Source organism: Dioscorea cayenensis, chromosome 19, assembly GCF_009730915.1.
Source record: "Dioscorea cayenensis subsp. rotundata cultivar TDr96_F1 chromosome 19, TDr96_F1_v2_PseudoChromosome.rev07_lg8_w22 25.fasta, whole genome shotgun sequence".
NCBI classification, from domain to species: Eukaryota; Viridiplantae; Streptophyta; class Magnoliopsida; order Dioscoreales; family Dioscoreaceae; genus Dioscorea; species Dioscorea cayenensis.
In genome coordinates, this window is record NC_052489.1 from 22,782,101 (window position 1) to 22,809,043 (window position 26,943).

Here is a 26,943-nt window from a genome sequence, read left to right on the forward strand (position 1 = left end):
ATGGCTGAAGGGGGGAAATTTAGTTCCTAAAATTTTATTGACAGCCTGATGAAATAGACAATATGATGAAAGTGTTACAAACAATTTCATTAGTTTGGTAAAGGTTTTCAAATCAATGTGCTTTGTAGACATATATGGATCTCTAGATAGGTAGTAGATATGTGTAGATAAGTGTAGATATGTGCTATGTAGAACTATAAAAAAAATATCCATGATTCTGTACTAGTTATTGTTAGGATTATGCCCTCGAATGCCAATGAGGATACTTGTATTAGGGCATTTCATTTGTATTATACATTCTTATTTAGTAGGCATTTATTTTGATGTTCATATAAATCTTGTGATGGCGTTATAATTAGTTTTGAATATCATAGTCCATGTGTATTAAGTTAAAACTTCTACTCTTTGTGGAATAAAGAGGAGAGCACTAAAAGGGTTTGGTACTTATACACTTAAATAGTTCACAAATCGGAGAACCTTTAATTGGGCATTAACGGTTCATAAGGATTTGTATGACATATACTTTGACAAAGAGTGCTAGTTGAACACTATGGAATAGTGGGAGCATATGTCATAAATGCATCATTGGGAATTGGTGTATTCGAACATGACTCGCAACAATCCAATCACATGGGCTTTACTCTTTGACAGTCAATGATTGGGATTGTTGGTTATGATCATATGAGTGGACCTTAGAGCTGAGGTATCATGATCACAATGTACTTGTGACGTCTAGTCTGTTACTAGAGTTGTTAGGCTCAGTTCACCTTTTAGTAGGGCGGACCTCGAAGTGCGACTATATCGGGCAGGTAGCAGTTGTGAGTGATCATCAAGAAGGAATTCGTTCTCTCGGAAGTAAACGAGTCAGTATCCTATACGACTATAAGTATGTGAGATTAGAAGACCTTGGCCAAGGCAGTCAAACTAATCGTGTGGGACACAAAGGGTAGTTTGGTAATCTCACCCCACTATAGTTATTTGTATGTGATCGAGTTCAGTGAGTTTGACAATTACCATGGCTCTCACTCGCTTGAGATACAAGAACGAAAGGTTTATACACATATGGTAATCATAATCGGAAATGTTCATAATGATCTATTCATTCGTGTTCAATTGGGCTACAACATGGGGCAACGAGGCTGGCTAGGTGTCACCCACGTCCTTTTTGGTATCCTCCCATTGCCAATCGGAACGAACCTAGGGAGTCACGCTTAAAGGGATAAAGAATCAGTCTCGTTTTGAGTACAGGGGTAAAATTGTTAATTTACAATTTTACTTCATGGGATGAGTGAAATTGTAAATTAGTCTAGGGTTTTTATCTTAAGTTTAAATTTTGATTTAAATTCGATGGAGTTGAATGGATAATCAAAATTATGAGGACTCAAAGATAAAAGTGATTTTAGTTAGATTAGGACTCATATTTCTAATAGAACTTCTATGGTAATGTTTATCATATTATAAAGGTTCATATTTTGAATAGGACTTCATAATTGAATGATGTTTATCATATTATGAAGGTTCATATTTCGAATAGAACTCATAATTGAATAATGTTTATCATGTTTTATGAAGTTTCTATAAATATGACTCCTCTCCAACTATAAACTTAACTCAATTAATTCTCTAGTGAGAAAATTCCCTAGCTCCCTCTTCCTCTCTAACCCTAGCCGCTATTTGGAGAAAAAGAGGAGATTGTTTCTTAATTCCGGCGTGTGATCTAGAGGCGTGGAACTTTCGTTCGACGCTAGGAGATCTACGACAATCCGAGAGATAAATTCGGCGCATCAAAAGAAAGAAAATCATTAAGAGGTAATTTTCTAGGCCTTTTTAATTAAATTACGGTGCTCATTAAAACAATTAGAATATATATCGCAAATATACTATTGCTTCCGCATGCCCTTTTAATGTTATTTGATTTTTGCGATATTACCTAACAGTTATATGTATGGATCTATAGTTAAATAGTTTTTAATCACTATTAGGTGTGATGAACCTTTTATGTACAATGTTGATCTCTAGCTATGTGAAATTGTTTGTAAATAATTTATGAACTTCTTATATATGTGGATCTCTAGCTATGTTCAATGTTGATAATCATTTATAGCAATCTATTCTCTGTTTCAGCTCTAACTTTAAATAATCAATTCTCTATTTCAGCTCTAACTTTAAACAATCAATTCTCTGTTTCAGCTCTGAATTCAGAGTATTTCAGCATTAGTATGTACTATACCTATGGTGACATATACAAATGGGATGAGTATACAATGACTGGGTATATTGATTACTGTTGTGCCGATAAACTATCCAAATTGGAAATAATTAACATGGCAGAGGAGTTCAAATTACAAGTAGAAGTTAGCACTTTCTGGTGGATGGAAGTGGATTATGGCAAGAAAGCACTAGTGAAAATTAAGAATGACTTGAATGTTCTTTCAATGGCAAGAAAAGTTGACCGGAGAAGGTTAATAATTGTGTATGCCAAATTGAGCAAAGTGGGTGAAGATGTAGCAAAGGACAAGGGGAAAGAAATAGAGGAAACAAGTGATTCAGAGGCAAGTAATTTTCATGACTCGGACTATACTTTTAGTAATGATGAATTTGAAGAACCTGTGGAGGAATTCCCCGAAGAGATTAAGGATGAGGAGGAAGACCATGAGCAGGAAAAGCAACAAAAAGTTATTGAAGAAGACAATAGAGCAATGGTGAAAGAGATTGAAATTAATTATGGACATAATGGACAAGATGATCCTGAACTTGTGAACTCAAAAGAATTGGAATCATGTTCTAGCAATGATTAGGAAGAGTTGGATCGTGCAAAACCAAAGTATGCTGAGTTCTATGAAGATTCTGATATGAAAGATCCAGAGTTTAAAATCAGCATGAAGTTCAGGAGCTTTAAACAGTTTAGGGAAGTCGTAAGAAGCTATGGTATAAAGAACAAATGTGTCATAAATTTTAAGCCAAATAATAAAAAAAGGTGCAAAGATTTTGCAAAAGTGGTTGCCCTTGGTACCTCTGGGCTTCTCCCATGTATACCTACGAAGAGACTATACAAATTAAGTCTGGTATCCTAAAGCATGAATACGTAAGGGATCATAATATTAGACATGTCAGTGGCCAGTGGATAGCTACCAATTACTTGGAGCAGTTTAGAGCTGATCCATCTTGGAAGCCTGCAGGGATTATTCAAGCTGTCAGACTAAATTAGCAAGCCAATATAAGCCGACTTAAAGCTTGGAGGGCTAAGTGCTTTGCTCTCAGGTGATGACCTATGTTTCCTTTGAGGGTTACAGTGTATTATTTTTATTTATCAACTTTGACAATTTTGTTCATGTTGCAAGGATGTTGGATGGTGATGAGGAGTCACAAATTGGCAGGCTTTAAGATTATAGACTCGAGCTACTAAGAACTCATGAGAGGTCCACCGTCAAGTTCAAATGTAACGAAGTGGTTTTCGTAGGAATGTATATTTGTCTAAGGCCACTTAAAGCTGGATTCTTGGAGGGATGCGGGCCAATAATCTGCTTGGATGGGTGTTTCCTGAAAGGCCTATACGGACAACTACTCAGTGTTGTAGGTATTGATGGCAACGACAATATTTAACCTTTCGCATGGGCTGTGGTGGGCAAAGAAAACCGTGAATATTGGGAATGGTTCCTGGAGTTACTGGTTGAAGACATAGGTATACATAATAGCCATCAATGGGCATTCATGACAGACATACAAAAGGTAGGATTCATTCTATTTAAAAAGCTTTTGTTTTAAAAGTTTGATTGTTAATTAATTGACTAGCTTGGTAATTAACTATAATGCTTAATGTCTTCTTAAATGGATGTCCTGCTTAGGTAAAACCATGGAATATAATATTTGTTTCGAAGCTTAGTGTCCTGCTTAGTGTTTGCTCAATTGCTTGTACTGCCCTGTTTGCTGTCATGTTTATATCATAATGCAATCTCTTTTGTGTCTTTATCACTATCCTGATTGCTAATATTATATGTACATGTCCTGCTTAATTTTCTTATTACTAATGAAATAGGTTTCTTCTCTTCCTGTCCTATTTTCTGTTATTTATTCGCCATGGTGTATGTTTGGGATATTACTACAGGGCCTTATACCTACTATTGAGGATTTGTTTTCAAATAGTGAACATAGATTTTGTGTGAGGCACATCCACCCAAACTTTAGAAAAAATTTAAGGGTAAGGCTCTTAAGGATCAAGTATGGAAATGTGCTAGGTCTAGCTACATCCAAGCTTTTGACAAGTCAATGGAGGATTTGAAAATAATGAATGCAGATGCATACCAATATATGAAAAACATTAATCCAAAACATTGGTCTAGAGCCCACTTCTAGACTCAATTCAAATGTGATATGCTTTTGAACAACTTATGTGAGAGTTTTAATGCACAAATCTTAGAGGCTAGAACAAAAGGCATTATTACCATGACTAAAATGGTCAGAACAAGGCTAATGGTCAGAATACAGAAAAAGAGAGATGCTTTACAGAAGTGTAATACCATTCACTGCCCTAAGATTTTGAGGAAGCTTGAAAAAATAAAGGAAATGAGTAACAAGTATATACCTACATGGTCTGGAGGTGATAAGTACTAAGTTGTGGGGCAAGATGGTCAATTTGTTGTGGACATCAAAGAAAGAAGCTGTAGTTGTAGAAAATGGAAACTAGCAGGAATTCCCTGTTATCATGGGATATCTGCCATCTATTACAAAAAAGATATGCCTGAGAATTATTTGGATGAGTGTTACACAATCTCTACTACCCTTAAAACATATACCCATATTTTACACCCAATTCATGGTAGAGAAGTTGTTGGCCTAAGAGTGATCAACCACCCATCCTTCCACCTGAGTCAATAAATAAGAAAAGAGGCCGGAAGGCATTACTTAGAAGGAAAGAAGAAGATGAGCAATTTATGAGCTTCACTAAGAGCAGAGTGGCCAAGAAAAGGATTCAACTTAAATGTAGTATTTGTAGACAGCTAGGACATAACAAAAGATTCAATGGTGTGCAGGTATGTGCAAGAATTATCAATTTCCTCTGAAGTGGGCTGAAGTGGGGGAAAGTGGACTGACTTCCCCCACTTTTTATGTTCTTTTTCTCTGAAGTGGGGGCCCCCCACTTCACACTGAAGTGGGTTTTAACACAAACCCACTTCAGTATTTTTCACACTGAAGTGGGGAAAGTGAGCCACATATAAAAGCCCACTTCCACCCACTTTCAAAACCCCTCTTGAACTCACATTGAAGTGGACCTCTCTCCCCTCCTACAGCATTGTCAGGCCGCACTTTCTCTTTGGTCGAAAGACTTCGCTGGCGATCAGATCTATACACCAGCAACAGCACCGGCACTGGCGCCAGTAAAGGTAGATAGCTAGATCTCTCCTCCAGCACCAGCAATGGCTAGATCTCTCCTCCAATGACTTCTTCCCTCCGGCACCAGCTAGATTTCTCCTCCAGCAATCGCACTGTTGATCAGGTGTGTTCTTCTTCTTTGTTTTTGCTGGATCAGGTTCCAACAATTAGGACTTTTTTTCTGAATGAAGTTCTTATAAATCTAAGTTCAAATTGGTCAAATTAGAAAGGTTATTTGTTGCTTCAAAGTTTCTGATGCATTTCTGCAGGATTAAAAAAAAGAACAGGAAAATACAACAGGCTTTCTTCTTTTTGGTGCCATCATCCTCACTGCTTGATCTGCAGGTTCTATTGCTTTTGATTTAATTTGCGTTTGCTTTTTTGAGATTTAAAGTTGAGTTTTTTGATACTGTGTGGTTTAAGACTTTAATCAGATCTTGTAGTTTTGATGCACGCTATGAACATTGGAATTTATGGTTTTGATCACTGTGATTTAGCATCTTCTCTATTGATCATAATGATTGTTTTGCTTTTTGTATTGTGGAATGGTATTTGTTACAATGTTTAATTCTTAAAAATGGTTAAAAATGTGAGATTGTGGATTATACCAGCCATTGGTATTAATTATCTTTCTTTAATTGTGGATCATATTGTAGAACGTGTGGTTGTTCGTGATTGTTGTATCTTTCTTTTTATTTAGTAGAAACAGTTTAATTATCTTAGATTAAGTTTGAGTAAAAAAATGTTTTGACTGTTCACTTTTCATTAAACCACAACAACCTTACATTGATATATAGAGAAAAATCTTATCTTTTGAAACTTTTAAAATTTGATGCCAATTAATTAGGATATTTTTAAAAAGAAAGAGAGTTTGGATTTTTGTTGTGTTTCTTATAGGTTTAGTTTCCCATGTTTATTTTGGTTATAAATCCAAAGTAAGAGTTATGGTTGTGCATGTTTTTGAGTTTTATAAATTGATCAACTCCATGACTCTCTTTGATTGAATATAAGACTTTGTTTAATCGAGTATCTGAGTATATAGGATTAGAATTTAGGATTAGAGGGGGGGGTTTGGTTAGATCACTACTTGGTAATGGTTAATATTAGTTCAAGACTAATCACCTTGGTATAATCCTTCTTCAATATAATTAATACTCATCTCAGTGCTCTTACTATTTGTAAACTAATTGCAAGATTAGTTCTTTTTCTGGGCTAAACAACCTTTCACAGCAAAAACTAGGAAGTCTTTTTTTTAGGGATGACATATTTTAACTGTTGTTATCAATGAATCAATCCGGAATTGCATCTTTTTGAAGTGAACGTTCCTTATTAGATTTCAATCTCCAAAAAGCACAAACACAAATATGATATTATGATTGAGCAATTAATTAGTTAACGCTAACACTAAATATGTTTAGTTAAAATTAGCCAATCTTGTGTGTTCATACTTTGTAACTAATGAGGCTTTGTTCATATCAAATCTGCAGTTCATTTTGTTCTATTCTGAAATACTCATCCCAGCCACCAGTTCTCACTATAATTTTGGTTAGAATTGTGTGCATAGCATGCAGTAAAATTAATCATATTTACTTTGATCTTAACTTTAATTGAATGTATATCATTCTGTACGCACAAGTATATCCTTCTCTTTCTATTCACATTAATTAAAGCCACTTTTTAGATGAATCCAATTGTTTAATGGAATGTTGTATTTTATTTTGCTTTTAATTAGTTTGTAATCACAAATATTCTTGCATAATTGACCGTAGGTAATGCTGTGGGTTATTATTTTTTAGTGACATTTTTTAATAAATATGAAACTTATGGTAGTATAAAAAAAAATTTCTATGTCAATATAGGTTTATAATGGCCAATGACAATTTATCCGAATTAATCCACATCAACATCCCTGTGTTGGTAACCATGGCCGTCATTTCAGTAATGTTGTCTAACCGACAAAGACGATAGATGCTACCTGGAGAACCTTCCTTCGTTAGAGATATTCATCAAAACGCACACATGGCCCTAATATTAAATGGAGGCATTCATAATTGTGTTGTATATATACGAATGTCTAAGGATACTTTCCTCAGACTTTGCACTATAGTAAGGGAGAGTGGTCACTTAAGGGATACCATCCACGTCGCGGTAGAGGAACAAGTGGCACTTTTCTTACACATAGTCGGGCACCATGCAAAGAACAGGGCAATTAAAATTGATTTTATTAGATCATGTGCGACGGTGAGCAGATATTTTAATGATGTCCTCCAAGCTATTTGTAGCATCAGACATTTGTTTGTGAAACAACCAGGGACATCAATAAACCCTGATATAGAATTCAACCCCAAATTTTATCCCTTTTTCAAGGTGTGATGTATTTCTTTCCCATTAAATTCAAATTAGTAATTATTTTATCTGGCCATCCTAATTAACTTTTAGCTCTCAGGATTGCATTGGATATGTTGATGGCACTCATATAGACACAAGGGTAAGTGCAGATCTCATGAGTAAATTTCGGGGCTGCAAGGGCATCACACAAAACGTTCTTACCACATGTGATTTGGATCTAAAATTTTCATACGTCCTTGCTGGTTGGAAGGTTCGGCAAATGACTACTTAGTTTTGAAAGATGCATTATCACGACCACCACCATATGGACTGCATATACCTCCAGGTTTAATAATACAACACATGTTATATATTTTCATATATTCTTTCATAAAATGAACTCAATATCTTTACTATTTAATGCTAGGAAAATACTACCTTGTTGATGCCGGGTACACAACACATGCTTTCATATCTCCTTACCGAAAAGTAAGATATCATTTACGAGAATAAGCAGGCCGTAGACCCCAAAATGCGAAGGAATTATTCAATCTTAGGCATTCTCAACTTAAAACAAGAATAGAAAGAGCGTTTGGTATTTTAAAGAATCTATTTAGGATTTTAGACTCAAGGTCATTCTATCTTTTCAAAACACAAGTGGACATTGTTCTTGGTTGTTGTGTGCTACATAATTTTGTAAGGGACGTTGATCCGAACGACATTGTGGCATAAGAACACATACAAGATGAAGATGAAAAACTCATACATGAGAGGCCTAACATCTTACGTGAACGATGTGAGCGACAAGCTCAATGGATGGAACTCCATGAGAAAATTAAAGATGACATCTGGCATGACTATATATCAAGTGGTCGTGTCTTCGGGGCACCATTATGAAAACTCTTATTTGGATGTATTTTTTACATTTGTTTTGTTTCGTGTTGTAGTAAATTTTTGGTGGTAGTGAAACTTTTATGTTTGTATTAATTGGTTTGCTTATTCATTACTTGGTGGATGGATTTTTTCCTCAGTTTGTTAATAATGAATATTTTCATTATTATTGTAGAATGAACATATACAATACCGAAGGTGCACAGGGTGAGAAGCGAAAAGGAACGCCAAACAAAAGAAATGGATAATGACTTGATACCATTAATTGTAGACATGGCAAGAAGTGGCTTAAAAGTTGACAAATCCTTCAAACGCCAAGCATTTGTAGAAGCAGCTAATGTCATGAATAGTAGGTTCCTGTCGCTTGCATGGATGCCAATAATGTGGAGAATCACATGCGAACTTTAAAACAAAAATATCAAGACATTAAAAAGCTTATGAACCTCAATGGTGTTGGATGGAATGATACAGAGAAGAAATTTGTGCTAGAAGATGAGACCTATTGTACATATGTGGAGGTATGCTTGTTTTGTTTATTTATTATGTTTGATATGATTGTTAACACTATTATTTACTTCATTATCTTTGAATTTACACAGGGACAACCAAAAGCCAAGGAGTATTTAGACAAGCCTATATACCCTTTTTTGATGAGCTATGTTTGGTTGCTGGAGACGATCACGCTACCGGTAATTATGCGCGGACCATCTTTAACCAATTTAGTGGTACACCAGGTGAGGATGAGAGTGCACCTCCACCTAATACACCATTAGACGGTGAACCTATGGAAATAGAAAATCAAAGACATGAAGCACTAAGGTCTTCTACGAATAAGACCACTGCTAGGGCTACCCATAGGACAAGGACCAATGGCGAAAATGGTTTAGGAGAAAACATTGGAGAAAAGATAGGTGAGTTGGCAGCATCAATAGATAGGAGTAGAAAAAGGACATGGAAAGAAAACTTACCGATGTGTTGTGGGACATGGAAGGGTATAGTGATGATGACATGGAAATGGTCTACAATAAGTTAATCGACAACAAAAAAGAGGCCGAGAACTTCTACTTAAGGAAGCCATCTCTCCGGAAAAGATGGATAGATAATTTTATTGCTTCCATGAGAAACTCTAGCCCTTGAGGAGGTCATCACACTAGGTATGTATTTTTGGTTTTTAGTCATACAACAAAAAATGTTTTATTTAAAGCCTAAATACTTAATGAGTTCTTTATTTTCTTTGTCATGAATGCATAGGTTGTTCTTGGAAGTGGTGGATGACAAACTTTTTTGTTGAAGGAAGTGAATCTTGGATGAGACAATTACTATTTTGGTTTATATTTGTAAGAATATTGTATGGATTTTATGTTTGACATGCATTGTTATGTTTTTTTGTATGGATTTGGATTATGTACTTGTGAACTCAAAATATTTCGTGTGTTGTTGGTTGCATGTTTTTTGCATGGAAATATGCTTATATTATATTTGTTTTTTGTTTGGTTGTCAAATTTCATGTGTTGTTTCAGGATTGCTTTCTCCGTTATCATTATTTTTATATTTGAGAATTTCATTACTTGGTTAAGCATTATAAATTATTATTTGTGATATGGTATATATATGTACGTAGAAATGCATCCTTTGTGGCAACAAAAGAAGTTGATGAAATCTTGCAAGGAGAAGGGGATTGTGATCATTGTCTACTCTTGAAGGATATGACCATGTTTGGGGAAACAATGATTAATTAAAATATGTCAATCATGTTTATTTAAAAAAAAAAAAATTCATATTAAATTAAATAAAATTAAAATATTTACACAAGAGAGAACATTATTAAAATTTAATAAATAATGTTTAACATCAAACTATATGAACTTATATAATTATTTAAACTTGTGGGTTTAAATATTAAAATAAAATATAAAACATAAAAATTCATTTAAATTTAAAAATATTTGATTTTGTAAAAATATAAAGTTTTAGTGATTTTAATTATAAATTTATTATAATATTTTTATTTTTATACACTTCCCTCACTTTCGTTGAAATGGACATGTTGTGGAAGTCATTGCAGAAATGACATCATTTACACCGAAATGAACACAGGAAGTGAGAAACTTGCCACTTCATGGAAGTGGCATTTTCTGCAAAATGAACACGGGAAGTGGTGGAAGTGATATCACTTCCACCACTTCAGGGAAGTGACAGTTCTCCCACTTCCTGACTTCCGCCCACTTATGGTGAAATGAACGACCCCTTACTCTCAAGAGGAACCAGGGCCTTGGAGCTCGCTGGAATACTGCTGCTTATTGAGGATTGGTGGTGACGCTGAGCGGAGTTGCACTATTAATCTTCACCAAGTGTGAAAGGTAAGTGGCTCCTAGATGACCTTAAGCTCTCCCTATGGGTTCCGCATTCTTTGTAGAAACATTAGCCTATCCGTTGAGGTTTTTAGCATGAAAGTTTTCACTTCTCTAGCCCAATAGAAGCATATTCCAAACATGCTTAGGTGCCAGCTTGTGCACACATAGATAAATATGCATAAGCTGGAAAGTCATTTATAGTCCACATTAATGCAGCCCGCATGTGAAACTTTTGATGTTTGGAAGCATCATAGGTTTCCACACCTTCCCACAATTTCTTTAGCTCATCTATTAGAGGTTGTAGAAAGACATCAATATCATTTGTCGGTCCCTTATCTCCTGGAATTATCATTGATAAAATAAATGAATGTTGTTTCATTCCAATCCAAGGTGGTAAGTTATATGGAACAAGGACAACTGGCCACACACTATAGTTGCTACTCATCATCCTGAAAGGATTAAAACCATCACTAGCAAGGGCTAGCCTAACATTACGAGAGTCTGAAGAAAAGTCTGGATATCGAGCATCAAAAGATCTCCATGCTTCACCATCTGCAGGATGTCGTAGAATTCCATCTTTATTGCGACCTTCATCATGCCACCTCATATCATTTGCAGTTTGCTCCAAAATGAAAAATCTTTGTAGTCTTGGTATCAAGGGAAAATACCGTAACACCTTCACGGGTCTTTTCTTAGTGCTATCCACCCAACGAGAAGTACCACAAATATGACATGATTCTGCACTTGCATACTCTCTCCAAAACAACATGCAATCTTGTTTACAAACATGGATTTTCTCATAATTAAGACCTAAGGTCTTAATGATTTTCTTTGCCTCATAAGAAGATTTTGGCCAAGATGACTGTTCACCAAATGCCCGACCTAACAATTCAAGCACCTTTGCAAATGATTTTTCAGTCCATCCACCTAAGCATTTTATATGATACAAATGTATTATGAATGACAATTTTGAAAATGTCTTGCATCCAGGAAACAACTCTTCTTCAACATCTCTCAACAACTTCAAAAAATTACTATTTTCTTCAACACATCCTTCTCCGAATTGTTCTACAGATATTCCTTCTGCTAGTTCTTCTATGTCTTCATCTGAATCCTGGCAATTATCATCACCATCATCTTGAGCATCAGAAGTGTTTCTAAACATCTGAAAATTTAATTCTTGACCACCTAATTGACCAATCATACCCATTGTATCATGCAACAAAGCTTCCATATTATCAAAACCTCTAAAGTTTGCACGAATAGCCTCTTGTACTTGTGAAGTTTCAAGAATATGGGTTGAAGAAGATGATGCAATATCATTAATAGAAGAAAATTCACCATGACAAACCCATTGAGTGTATCCTCTTAAAAACCCATCACAGATTAAATGCACTTTAGCTTCATCCCTTGTTTGCCATAATGAGTTAATACAATGCTTGCAAGGACACATTATCTTCCCACCAACTGACTCATTATTAAAAGCAAACTCGAGAAATTGATCAACTCCTTCTTGATATTTCCTAGATTGTCTAGGCTTGTACATCCAACTCTTATCCATTAAAGAAAAATAGCACAACTGAAATAAAAAATGACCAAGTTATTTTTTGCATAAAAAGCATTGACAATTATTTTTTGCATTCTTTCTTGATAGTTAATTGCAAATTGTGATAATCTATAACCAAAATGAATGAATTCTAAACTATTGCTGTTGACAAGAGAAATTGTTTTGCATTCTTTTAATCACAAGATGTCTAAAATGACTAGAGATTTTTGTGTCTGCTATGAATATCAATTAAATTAGATATCTTTTTTAGCACATATACTTGAACCACTCATAAGGCCCACCATTCAAAACGCTAGAAGAGATGTGTATGAACTGAGAAGACAATTAACTCGAAGCAGTTATTAGATTTAGATTCTGACAATTGAATGAAATTTGTAGATGGTATTTTAAAAAGAGATACTTCATGCATCATATTACAACTTCTGTAAAATATTGTGGTTGCAAGATATAAGCATACAGGTAAGAAAGTCACAGTTTAATAAATACATATGTAATGGAAACTCTCATGTGTATATATATATATATATATATATATATGAAAAATAAAAAGTTCGGCATGATTAATAACTTATAAGTTATAAAAAGTTTTTTTTAATTAATTTATGCTTCACATTCATCGAACACAAAAATAAAAAATGACTTGACAATTGTTTCTTAGGAAATGATGAATTATTGCTAATTAAACAAATAAAATTGTTGTCCTCTGTAGGGAAAAGAAAACCAAGTGAGAAGGGATTTTTTTTTCTTTTTTAATGTTATATCTGTTGTACTATTTAACTAAGAAGAGGACTGTTATGTGTTTGTTGTAATCCATATGCTCTCTCTCTCTCTCTCTCTCTCTCTCTCTCTCTCTCTCTCTCTCTGGTTACTCTGCCTCTTTTTTTAATTTTTTTTTAAAAAAGTGATTTTTTGGATTTAATACTGGTATATTATTATTGGCTTCTAGGCTTTGATTGATTTGTAGATCATTTGTTGTTTGTGCTGTATAATTCAAGATCATGTGAGTGTGAATTCTTTGTTGGGGAGTAGGCTATTTCAATCTCAGAATATCAAATGGGTAAAATTATCATCAAGTTAAATTGGATTAATATCATCATCAATCTCTTAAATAAATTAAAAAATAAAAATAAAGCCCCAATTGTGTAAATATTAATAATATACATAGATATTAAAATTGTTCAATTTCTACCTGCAGATTATATAGCCTATAATCAAAAATTCAGGTGTTTACATCCATTTTTTTATTTTTAAAGATCGCACTCTAAATGTGTTTTTACCACATTCTAATGGTAGCTAAAAATAAATAATAAAAATTATTTACTATTTTTTTCACAAACCAATCCAACCAACATTTTTTTAGAAATACATCTCAAAAAACCACTAAATTTCTTACCTAAATCCAAAAATAACCTTGGTTAACTTTCCAAAACAACAATGCCAGCACAAGTGACCAAATCAAACCAGAAGTGATAAAAAATCAATAGATAAATAAAACGTCTTCATTTAACTCAATAAATATATGTAAAATTTATATAATTATTATCATACATGAAAGAAATATTCCAAATTATACGAATTTTCAAAAAAATTATGCCCATTAGTTGACCTGACCTCAAGTAAACATGTTGTCTTGGTCTAAGTCTGAATGCCTTGATCAACTTTCCTATTTTTCAAAAAAAAAGAAAAATCAAAAGGAAGAATATTCAATATAAATGTTGCTACATCTTAATCTAACTAATAAATCAAAAAATTAAACAAATATTAATAAATAAACCCAAGTTAAAATGAAGAAAACCAAAAATAAAAGACAGCTCACACTGTCATTCATTAATTAATTTCAGCGCTACAAAACTAAGCATAACTCAAAGTTCATGATACACCAAGAAATTATACACTTGTTTTTTCCTATAAAAAAAATCAAATAAAGTTCTTTATTTTATTTATTTATTTATTTTTAATAAAAAGCTCTTAATTTTTCATCACTTCTTCTTTTCTTCAACAGGAGTAACAGAAATCAACTGCACATCACAACAATGCCAGCACAAATGACCAAATCAAACCGATTCTAAGTTCTCTATCTACCAATTTGCTGTAAATGAAAAAAAAATCAATAGATTTGAAACCCTCTACACTTGAATAATGTCAAACAAACGAATCCAAACATCACAATAAACAAAAATTACAACAATAAAACAATGAAATCCATACCTTCGACAAAATGAGGCTTCTTCAGTGGGGAGAAATCTGTGAGGATTTGCTCCAAATACGAGAAAATCGATCTTAAAACCGATTCCAAGTGAGCAACCAAGAAATCGATTGTGGAGATTCAAGGATCTGGTTCTCCGATCAAAGAAACCCTAAAAATCCCAAACGGGGACAACGAAAACCCTAATTGATGGATTCATGCAATCTTCGATGAGAATGACTCTTTCCGCGCTACGTCTTCAAAGCCGGCTGAAGATCGGTCATCGATGCGGCTGTGCGGCGATGCGGCGAAGATCGGTGAAGATCGGGCGAGTGAGTGCTGGAGATCGAGAGAGAGAGAGGAGTGTGCGTGTGTGCGGGTGTGGGTGTGAGTGTGAGTGAGAGTGAGAGTGAGTGGAGAGAGAGAGAGTTTTGTTTTGTTTTTTTTTAATTTGTGGGGGTTTTTAAAACCGGCTGTAATTTATTTAAAAAAATATATATAACATAATTATGGAGGGGGTTCTAAAAACCCCCTCTATTAAAGTGCTTCTAAAACTAAAATTTGGTGTATTGACTCACGTTTTAATTCTGCAGCCTTAGAATTAATGTATGTGTAAACTTGTATGACCTGCAGTCCTTAGTCTTAAATGAGTGTTCCTTTAAGAGTGTTCCTATGTATTTTATATATAGGTATATTTCTAATTAGTGTTGTTTCTGCTGCCCTTAACAAAATTATAGGCATGCTTAGTTACAAGTTGAACTTTTGTATATATATTAGGGGGCGTTTGGTTCTCAAATTGAGAACATAGAGGAGTTGAATAGGAATGGAAATAATTAAGAGGGAGAGAGTAGGAATTAGAGGTGGGCACGGGCCGGTTAACCAGGCCCGCCGGGCCCGACCCGCCGGATCCGGTTCACCGAAAACCGGACCCGGAACCGGCCCGTGCTACAGGGAAGACCCGCCGGGTCCGGTTCATTCTGTGAATAAACCGGACCCGGCCCAGCTTATCACAGAACCCGCCGGGTCCGGGCCAGGCCCGTTTGACCCGGCGGGTTTTTTTATAAATAACCAAAAAATTCGTCATAGATAGGGTTTGAACCTAGGACCTCTCACATGGGAAAATAGCATTAACCAATTGGCCTATAAATTTTTCTTGTTATAGTTTAAAACATAAATAAATATAAAGAAGTTACAAAATATTTTTAAAATTTAATCCCAAACAACAAAAAATTTAAAATAATTTATAATAACTTAAAAAATTTTAAGACATATCAAAATAATTTTAAAAAGGATAAAAAAAGCTACATTTTTTATTTATTTATCTATCAAATTAAATTATTAGCACATCTTTTTAAGTGCAACAAAATGTATATATCAAGTAGTATTCTTATTTTAAATTGAAGTTATCATCAACTTATTTATTTATTATAATTAGAGTTGGCTCTAGATTTTACTTTGGTCTTTAACAATAGGGTTATTATTGTGCTTATCATATGGTCATTGAAAAAAAGTTACAAATCAAAATAATATGGTGTGAACCATTATTCAAAGATATTCTTTTTTTTACTAATATATTTTTTTATAAATTGATTTACATAATTTAAAAATAATTTTTTGTAATTTTATTTTTTATTTCATAAATTGAAACAAAATAATCTAATATATATGTGACAAATAAGAGTGCGTTATTTAAGAGAATTTAAAAGTGTGCATATGTAGAGATTTAGTGCTTATGAGCTAAAAAAGACAATTAACAAAAATAATTAATTTTTTTAAAAAAATATTTATGAAAAATTTATTGTTTGATATTTTACTAATTGATTTGTATAATTTTTTTAATTTATTATATGGTTTCTTAATTTTTTTATAAATTAAATATGTAAAAATATTTTTGATCCATATCCTACATCTATCTATATATAATTCTTTCCAATAAATATTAGAAACAAATTGTAGCTCAAGTGGTTGGGTTTTTCTTATCCAGAGTTCGAGATCATGGGTTCAAATCCCATGACCAACAAATACTTAGTATTAAAAAAACAAACAAGTACTTAGTATTAAAAGAACAAAATAATAACATTAACGGGTTTGACCCGCCCGCTGGCCCAACCGGGTTTTGACCCAGCGGGTCAACCCGCCGGGTCACGGGTTGGAAAAAAACCCCACCCGTAACCGGCCCGTCTACGATGACGGGCGATTACGAGATCAATGAACCGACCCGCACGGGTCATTGAACCGGCGGGCCGGGCCGATTTTCCGGACGGCCCGTGCCCACCTCTAGTAGGAATGAGAATAAAAAATATATTTTGTTGGTAAGATTTGAGGGGAGGTGGTTATTCATTGAGAATGGAAAAAGTAAAAGAAGAAAATGTGATAAATTAGGAAAAAAAATGTTTGATAAAAATAATTATTATTTTTTAATTATAAAATATTTTGAGTATTGTTATCTCCATTCAACTGATTATTTCAGTTTATTTATTTTGTATTATTATTTGAATTAATTTATTATATTAATAATTAAATAAGAGGGCAAATTTGACATATATTTTACCCTAAGCAGTGAGCAAAAAATGAGCAATTCTGAGAAGATTACTCACTCCTCTCTTATTTTTTACACACTACTCTCTCATTTATATGCATGGTTATCCAAATAAGGATATAGATTCACAAAACAGTGATTTCCAAATCAATTCAAGAACCAAACACCCCCTTAATTTATAGAGGTGCCTTCATATTGAAGATGATGTCTACTCTTGTTCAACCTGCAGTCTTTAGTGTTAACATTTTTATATTATATATATAGATGCCTTTATACACGGATGTGTATAGCCAAATTGTGTATGCATGTCTATAGATAGATATATACAAACTCTTAACTTGCAACTCTATGACTATATATATATTGTTGTTTGTACAACTATACATATGTGATCTGCAACTTTCTATATATATATATCTATATACACATATATTTGAAAGTTATTTGAATTGATTTTGCAACCTTTTAATTTAATAAATAGTTTTTTTTCTTTTCCGGTGCATTCTTAACTGTTGAGGCTTAATTCATTTTTAGTTAATGTATGCACTCATTCATGCATAACTATTCATAATTAGTTGGTTTTTTTTGTTGTCAATCCTTGGGATTTAGGGTCATTTAAAGGAGTGTTTTTGAAATTCAATTTGGATTTAGATTTTTATCAGGTAAGTAATCCACTTTTAAATTTCTGTATTTTGAAATTATAAATTTTTTTAAAATTTTGTGCATGGTTTATTTAGTTATTTTAATTAATTCCCAACTATGCTTAATTATTTGAAAAAAATAAATATTTTTTATTTACTTCTCTTTTTTTATTTTATTATCATTGATTATATACTAACTATTTTATTTTATTCGTTATCTAGATTATTTCTTATTAATAATTATTTATTATTTTTAAAATTATTGGTTATTCTCCACTAAAGCGGAATAATGAAATTTTGTATTTATGTTTGCATGAAAATTTAGGAAAATTTGTGAATAATTTTGTACTTTGACTCTGAAATGTTTTGAATATTTTTGTCTCCAAATGAGTTATGCTTAACCCTGTCTATGGCAGTTAAACACAAACCTTGTTAATAAGAAATTCTGAAAAATGAGACTACAGTTTTTACACTGGTTCTTTAGGGAAATAATAATGGCCTCTGATATTCAGTCTTGGATCCCAAAGGTAAATAAATGACTTATGTTATTTTAGCTTGGGTCACCGGTGATAAATAAATAACTGCTAATATCTGTAGTGCACTACTACTTGATAATCTTTTATCTTTTTGTTTTACATTTTAGTTCAGAAATTCCTTCGGTTATAATATTTTTGGGTTAACGATTATACTTAACCTAGTGATGCTATATTCCTACCATTTGTTTAAAAAGTTGGCAACTCTTGTTTTAGTCTTCATTATTTTATTTATTTCAAATTTGAGATTTTCAAATTTTGGATTACTTATTGGGCTATAGTAAGCTTATGAAGTTGTTTTAAATCATTTTCAAATCAGGTGCAGTAGACCCAGGGGTTGCATAGCAATTAGCAGTCAATAGTTGTTTTTTCCTTTGGATTTATATCTTGAGTTGTATTTGTTATCTGGACACCAAATCATGTACTTTAGACATTTCTATATTTTGATCATTCCTGTACTTGAATCTATGTTGTCTCCTTAAGTTATACATGTATATACGTTATTTTTTTTTGTTTATTACTTTCCTCTAATATGAGTTAGGTTTTGAGGCCTTGCAAACTTACTCGGTTTATACCTTGTAAGACTATGATCGTTTGTCTGTGGGTGGGATTCAGCTTAGTCAGGTTCTGGGCGTGGCATATAATTAACAGTAGTTCAATCCAAATTTTCCAATAATGTAATGCTGATAATTAAAAATTGAGGTTGGATTAACATAATTTTTTATATTACTTAATTTATTATGTGAGCAAACAAAATGTATAATCAAACATTTTATAAGAACGACCACTAAACTATAGGTTGCATTATCAAAGAGCTCATAACCTAGCGGTGCTTGGCTTAATTTCAGAAAATCAGGGTGAGACAATCAAAAGGTCTCGAGTTCAATAGTCGTTGGAAGCGATAATGGTAGTGGATCACCGGTTGTAGGTGCGTACTCATTGCCCAATCCCCTAATCCCGAACAGGTTAGACGATTAATTCCCAATCCATACATATGTCCTTGATGTATATTGTGGCTTTCGGGAAAAAAAAAAACAAATGCATTTTTCAGCCAATTCTTTGGATCAGTCACAATGGTGGATTACTTAACTATGAGAAATCAAATCGATTCATTAATGTAGGATTTCTTTTCACTTCTTCCTTAATTATCTTTAATTTGCTACTTTTTTTCCAATTGCAGCAGTTAATTAAAGTGCAGGCACATTTAGGACCAAATAGCAAATTCAACTTCCATAAATACATAAAGAGATTCTTAGAAAGATGATTTCAAAGTAGTTTGTTGGAATAAGATATATATATATATATATATATATATATTTGTCTCCTTGATTATCATCTTATATTTATTATATTAAAGATTATTAATTAGAAATAATCTTCGAACATCTCTTCATCATTAATTTTCAACAGTCTTCATTGTGGTTCTTGTCTATCATCATTTTGCTCCTTGATGTTTATAGTAATCAATAATTTCCTTTCTTTTTAAGAGTATATATATATGCAATCCTTTTTTTTTTTTTGGAAAAGGTATGTATGCAATCTTAACAAATGTTTAATTGTCTCTAGAAATGATAAATTCTTAATTGATTTTTTTTAATGACGTAGCTAGGTTTTTGCACACTGGTGTGGTTTTAATGATATAGGTTTTCAACCTCATTCATTCTTTGACTGTTTACACGCTGGCAAATTTCCAAGTCACCATGCTGACTTGGCCTTAACGAATGAATTGGTTGACTTGTCACAAATTTCCTTAATAGTTAGAGATTGTGATATTAGAGATGGTTCAACAAATTCAAGGAAGAACTAGTCACCCAAGAGAGGTACCGCTCAATCATACATACATACACACATATATATATATATATATATATATTCAATGAAAAACGTTATACTTTATGAAAGAAAAGACAAGAAAAAATTAATGATCATCCAGTTTTGTACTTTCAAAGAACAAACTACAAATTCTCTGTAGAAATACAATTAAAGAAGCTATATACAACAGAAAGAAAGAAAAAAACAAAGGATCATGCATACATGGATGATGATGATGATAATAATAATAATACACCAAGAAAGAGATTCATATCTTCTTATTTTTTTTTAACACCGGTATCCTAGATCCTGTAAGTTCTAGATTGATCCGAGGTGAAGTTCGTGAGAGCCTATTATTGGGGTTAGATTTCTCCCGGGAAAAATTTTCAATATCCATAAAAATTGAAATTAAAATCACTTGCTTAAGTGGTAATGCGCCTCATTACCACCTGGACCAACTCCGTTGGTCATTCATCTCCTATTCATGTGTTTAAGTATACAACAGCAAGAAGCTCACATGATGTTGAAAGTGTTGTTAGTTTACCAATGCATTACTAATGAGTCCTTTAATCATCATGTAAGTGGGTTTAATGATGATTTCACATTCTTTTCACCAAAATTTATGTGCCATCAATGATTAAAATGCTAAAACAAATGAGGCTTGTTAATTTTATATGTTAAATTTGTAAACCAAATGTAACAGTCTGGTCAAAGAATTTATTTTTCATACTAAAAACATACCATATTTTATATTGGAGAATAATGATATTAAATATTGAATAAAGAGTTCCATGAGGATGAAAATGAAAACACTTGTTGACTTTTGGATCCATTTCCCAAGAAATCCTCTAAAGTGTCAGTCAAAGCAATCAAAGCCAAAATGGATGATTAAGTCAAAGATTTAAATATTAATTGCTGAGATGTTCTTTATTTGTTTTCAGAAAGGTGTCTCTTAGAACTATCATCAAAACATCTCTTTGCACTTAAATTATCAACGATCCACCTGTGAGTAGAAATATAATAATACTATTTTTTAATTAATTATATAAAAACAAACATGTTTATTGATTGAGAATTAATCATTCAAATCTTGCACTCTCAGTTAACCAAACACGAGAGTGTGGAATTGTTTTATTAATAAATCTCATTAATATTTTTATTAAAAATATATTTTTTTTTAATCCTGAAATTCAAAATAATTGTATCTGCTCATCCTTATCAATATAGTGATTTAGTAAATAAATAAATAAATAAATAACTGAATTTCTAATTATACCCTAAACAAAATCTTTATCTTAACATAAAGAGGTAAGGGCATTCTAGTAGTTTCAGAAGGCTAAGACTACAAATTTACCAGGAACTCCCTAAAAAATTGAAAATTGGATTATGGTCCTCGAAGTAGTGCTCACAGTTCAAGGCCCGAAGAGGGCGGCCATGGTTTTTGGATCCATCTCGTCGATGAGGTTTTGGATGTGATTCTGTTGGTTCTTGTGCTGCATTTGATCTTCCTCCCATGGTGAGGCGCCATGGTTGGCAGCTTCCTGCCCACACCTTTCAGGTACTTTTCCTCTCAAAATCCTTTTTTTCCCTCTCCATTATGACGTTTTGGATGCAATGTGTTTGTTGAACATGCGCGCAAGATGTGTTTTTTATTCTTTGTTTGTTGATTTTTTGTCAGGATTGGTGTTGGTGTGTTTGAAAGATTCTTCCTTTCAAACAATTTTTTAAGAATTTTAGTATTTGTTTTCTGATTTGTTGTAATGAGGATTATCAACCTCTTCCTCTTATTTTTTGTGTTGGGACAAGTTAGTGTATCATTTAATCTTTTCATCATAATTTGTTTTTGAGAGAATTTTTCAGTCTATTATTAATACGTTTGTTTCTGCTTAATGGTAATGTGCTTAAGGAAGTGGCTCTGTTTCTGTTCCCTATTTTGTTTCTTTTGAGGAAAAAACCAATTGTTGGGTCCAAAAATACTTGAAGCTTGTTTTTAATGACAATTTATATCTTTATATAACTTTATTAGTTATTATATATACACTTAATCAGTTAACTTGGATTTACATTTTAAGTGCCGGGAGAATGCCAATATCTACTTTCTGTATTATCTATTTCTATTCATAAGTTTAATGTGTTATTAGATGTAAGATGGAAGATAAATCACAGGTAATGAATGCAGGGATTAAATTCACAGTAGTATGAGTATATTATTCATCAAAATTTGCTTTCATGGTATACTTTTGTAATTGATTAGGCCAAATAGGTTCAAGTCAACTTCTATGATTTAGAATGTTGATCATGGGAATGTTGTGACTGTATTGGAGGTATAAAGAAAGAGTGAACAGAGTTTTTAATGCTAGGTATGGTACTACTGGTATTAAATAACAGAGGAGTTAAATTTGTCAGGATATACTTCTGATTGTAAAGAAGGATTACAAGAATTAAGCCTCTGATTTTGGTCAAGTTTACTTGTGCTTAAGTGTTGTTCTTTTATTTTATACATTTTTTTTTCCTTTTTGGATTCAGATCTGAGGCTCTTTGGTTGATGAATTTTAATTTGACAGGTGGTGGCCATATCAGTGTTCTTCATTCTGTCAATTGCGTTTTATGTCTTTTTGGCACCATTTCTTGGAAGGAGTTTGTATGAATATGTTGCGGTTGGTGTATATAGTTTTCTGGTGAGTATATTTAAGTAGATTTGCCACACTTAGATCCATCAAAAGTCATACTGTATAATTTCTGTTGCAGGCACTTTCTGTATTTATTCTGTATGTCAGATGTACTGGGATTGATCCATCTGATCCTGGCATATTAATCAATCTTGATGAGGAGTCAGGATTAAATAAAGGCCAATTGCCTGGTAAGTGCTGTACTAAACAATTTCACCTTATTGAATAAGGTCCAAACACGCTTGATGAATTAATTTTATATATGTGAAGGGGATGCAATTTCTCTGGAAGAGCCCAAGAAATTAGCATTGGAGACCAAAGAAAAACCTAGGAGGCGTAATAAGAAATGCTGCTCCAGTATTTGTGGTTTCTTTTGTGGCTTCATTGTGAAAGAAGATTGCCGCAGAAATTATGATAATACAGAACAGCAAACTAATAATGATGACGCATTGTTTTGCACCCTTTGCAATGCAGAGGTAAAATGTACTACAATCGGCATACTAGAAAACTTTTGATTTCCAACTCTTTAGGTAATAAGTTAAATTACTTTCTGACATCGTAACTCATTTTCTAAATGATCTCAAGAATTGGTGTTTGTGATGTAGTTGACATCTTAGTTTCCAAATGCATAAATTGGATACTTTCTGAGTGTTCATATGTTCTATAACATTACGGCCTCCTTACACTATGTAGCAGTGTATAGACTTTTTCACGATGATTTTGACCGTGAGCGGTTTTTATAAGGTTGCCATAGCATAAGCTTGTTTTTATTGTGTGTGTTGTATGTTCTTGGCAAATCTTCAAATCATTTGTCTTTTGACAATTTGAGTGAAAATAGTTTCTGTTTTTTAAAAATCAGTACTTTTTCCCATTTTTGTCATTTTTGGAGTAATACTGCTTTACAGGTACAAAAATTCAGCAAGCACTGCAGAAGTTGTGACAAGTGCGTGGATGGATTTGATCATCACTGCAGGGTATGTGGCAAAGTTTATCCTCACATTTCTTTAGTTTTTACCAGAATATCAACTTGAACCATTAAATTTTATGCAGTGGTTGAACAATTGTGTTGGAAGGAAAAACTACATCACGTTCTTTCTTCTTATGGCAATGAGCCTTGCATGGGTAGGTAGCAAACTGCGGTGATAGGAAAAATCAACATCCGCATCTATTTCATCTTTCTTCTAATATTTGGTTTCCAGATGTGGTCCTTTTATTTCCTTAGATGCATTGTTATTATTATTTTTCCTGGTTAACTAAATCATTCATCAGCTTGCTGTTGAATTTTGGGTTGGTCTTGCGGTCCTTGTCCGGGGCTTTGTTGATAAAAGGGAAACTGAAGCACTGATAATAAAAAATCTAGGGAGTGGCTTCTCCCAAGCTCCTTTTGCTACCATTGTGGTATGTTCTGTAATAGTTTGTTTCATTGATCTCTATTTGTTTATTTTCCTGCATACCTTTGAAGAAGCTTTGATACTTTGTAATAAAACAATGAACTCAAGATGATTATGCATGAATGATTACAAGAGTTTTCCTTGTTGATGGCAAGAAAATTTTCAGTCCATCATAAGGGTTTCCTCATTTCATTGTCAAAGTTCTTTATGATGCAAATGATTTATGCTGAAGTTTAAAAATTTTTATCCTTTAGTTTAAACATTTTTAAGTAGATACTTTTCTGTTCTTGATGCTGGCTTATTTTTTCATGCTTTGGAAGGTTATAAAACGTAAACAAATACATGCTATCCATCTAGATGTCATCCCATCCATTCATGCCTTAATATGATGAGCTTCTCTTTCCAGATCTTATCTACCGCCCTTTCCTTGCTTGCTTCAGTGCCACTGGGGGAACTATTCTTTTTCCACATTCTGCTTATCAGAAAGGTTTAATCTCTTCAGCCTCATCTTTTGCTTAATGTTTCTTGATTCTCTTATACCTTTGCTAACTGTAAAAAGTTTTTCGATGCTTTTACAGGGAATGACAACCTATGAGTACGTTGTGGCAATGAGAACTCAGAGTGAACCACCTGCCCCTTCTGTAAATTTGGAACAACAAAGTATTCCATCAACACCAAACAGCTCTGCAGCAACTGCCGTAAGTGAAAATTCTCTCGGATTGCAGTATAGAGGGGCATGGTGTACTCCTCCAAGGGGTTTCGTCGATCAACTGGTATTCTCTGTTTTATCACATTTCTAAATCCAAAGCCTTTAATTAGACCAGTTTCTTATTCTACTAGATGTAGAAATTATTCCTGTCGTCTGAACAAATGTCACCGTCTTAAGCTATGAAAATTACTGGAATGAACCCCAATTGCTATGTGAAAATCTAATTAATTTTGTTATTATGCCCTTCAACTACAGGATGAGATAGTCCCTCATTTGGATCCCAGCAGTCGACCTTCAACAGTTGATCCAGATGCTGTTGAAAACAAGGTGACCAAACGCCCGGTACGTATCAGCGCTTGGAAGCTTGCAAAGTTAGATTCTAATGAAGCCATAAGAGCTGCAGCGAAAGCAAGAGCATCGTCATCAGTACTAAAACCAGTCAATCACTGGCATCAGTTTGAAACCGATCAATGCTCAAGCGGTCCTTGCACTTTGAAGTCTTTAACACCAAGCCAAGCAAGCAGAGAAGACGGAGAAACTCATCCTCAGACTCCGAGCAGCTTGGGAAGTCCAATCCAAGGATCATCAAAGCTGCATTCTAACACAAAACACTTTAATCCAATCTACCAACAATCTGCAAATCATTCTCCATTGTCAGTAAAAAGCACCGATAGAAGCAGCATCGCTGTTGGAAAGAAATCAGAAGATGTAGCAAAGACGAACAACATGAATGCTCTTGAGAACTCAAGAACATTGGTTTACTGGGATCAAAATGCCGGTCGGTTTGTGTCCTCACAATGCACAACCGGGTCTTCATCACAAAGTGCACGAACAGAACTAACTTACACCGGCCATTCTATATTCTTTGGAGGTCCTGTCTGGGCTGGAAATGTGGCAAAAAGTTCGAGTAATTTCGATGCTGCAAATAACAGGCCAGGTCGCCTTGTAAGGGGAAGAGGCTCTGATCAGCTTCCTCTTTTTGTTCCTAGTGATTCTCAGAATTAAAAAATCTAGGTTTGTATCTAGATTTAGCATTGCTCAATGAACCATGGATTCACATTTTCCACTTTGAGAAATTCAAGTAGTTTCATAAATTTATTGAGCTTGTTATTATCATTTGTTGATGATTTTTATTGATGAGCAGCATAAAAGTTGCAAATTTCACCAATTTTTCTAGAGTTATATACATAAGTTTTATAAAATTGTACTCTTGCCTCATTTAGACTTTGTGAAATTGTTTTTTATGTTTTTGAAGAACAGACTCATCTGTCCATAAAAATTACAGTGACTGAAAAAAATCTATTACCCATCAAATTTGTAGACAGTCTTGGAGGTTTATGTAAACCATAGTGGTTAACAATACTTTTCAAATAAAACTTAAATAAAAGTATGATAAATACATGAGAATGACAGAAAAAGTAGCCGCACAACAGACGTAAAAACATAGAGAACATGCAAGTGAAAGGGAGGAATATAATTGCCTCTTTAAGTGGGCATGTTTATTATTTGTTTTTTTTATTTGACAAAAAAATCACTTTCCAATGTTTAACTTTTTCAGAAGAAAAAAAGAGTCTCAAGCTTAATCTTATTGTTGGGCTTTCTAAATTGGCATGCTTGTTGTATTTGATTGTAAATGTATTATACACTTTGTTATATGTATGTATGTTATGTATGTTGTATATTTGTATGTATGTAGGCAGTGGGGTACATTTGTATCATTGGCTTCTATATGTATGCCTATAATCACACTTGTTCATAATTAATGAAGATTGATTCTTTCTCTTCTATCTCTCATATCACACTTATCATGAATAACTTTTAATTATAAGATATCATTCATTATTGATGAAATTAAAAGCATTATCACGGTCAATTTATGAAGAAGATACATGAAAGTAAATAAAGGAATACAAATGGATCATCCCTTTAAAATTAAATAACAATAAAAAAAAAA

General features: G+C 33.3%; 1 protein-coding gene across 1 annotated transcript; it reads left to right on the forward strand.

Moving 5' to 3' along the window:
- The first annotated feature begins 21,610 nt into the window (after positions 1-21,610).
- On the forward strand, positions 21,611-26,111 carry LOC120283475 (protein S-acyltransferase 21-like). The gene is made up of 10 exons (XM_039290169.1): positions 21,611-21,778; positions 22,785-22,898; positions 22,969-23,080; positions 23,160-23,365; positions 23,795-23,863; positions 23,940-24,011; positions 24,159-24,287; positions 24,687-24,767; positions 24,859-25,053; positions 25,245-26,111. Exons 1-10 carry the CDS (start codon positions 21,734-21,736, stop codon positions 25,992-25,994), a joined length of 1,773 nt encoding a protein of 590 aa, XP_039146103.1. The 5' UTR covers positions 21,611-21,733; the 3' UTR covers positions 25,995-26,111.
- Positions 26,112-26,943: the final 832 nt, after the last annotated feature.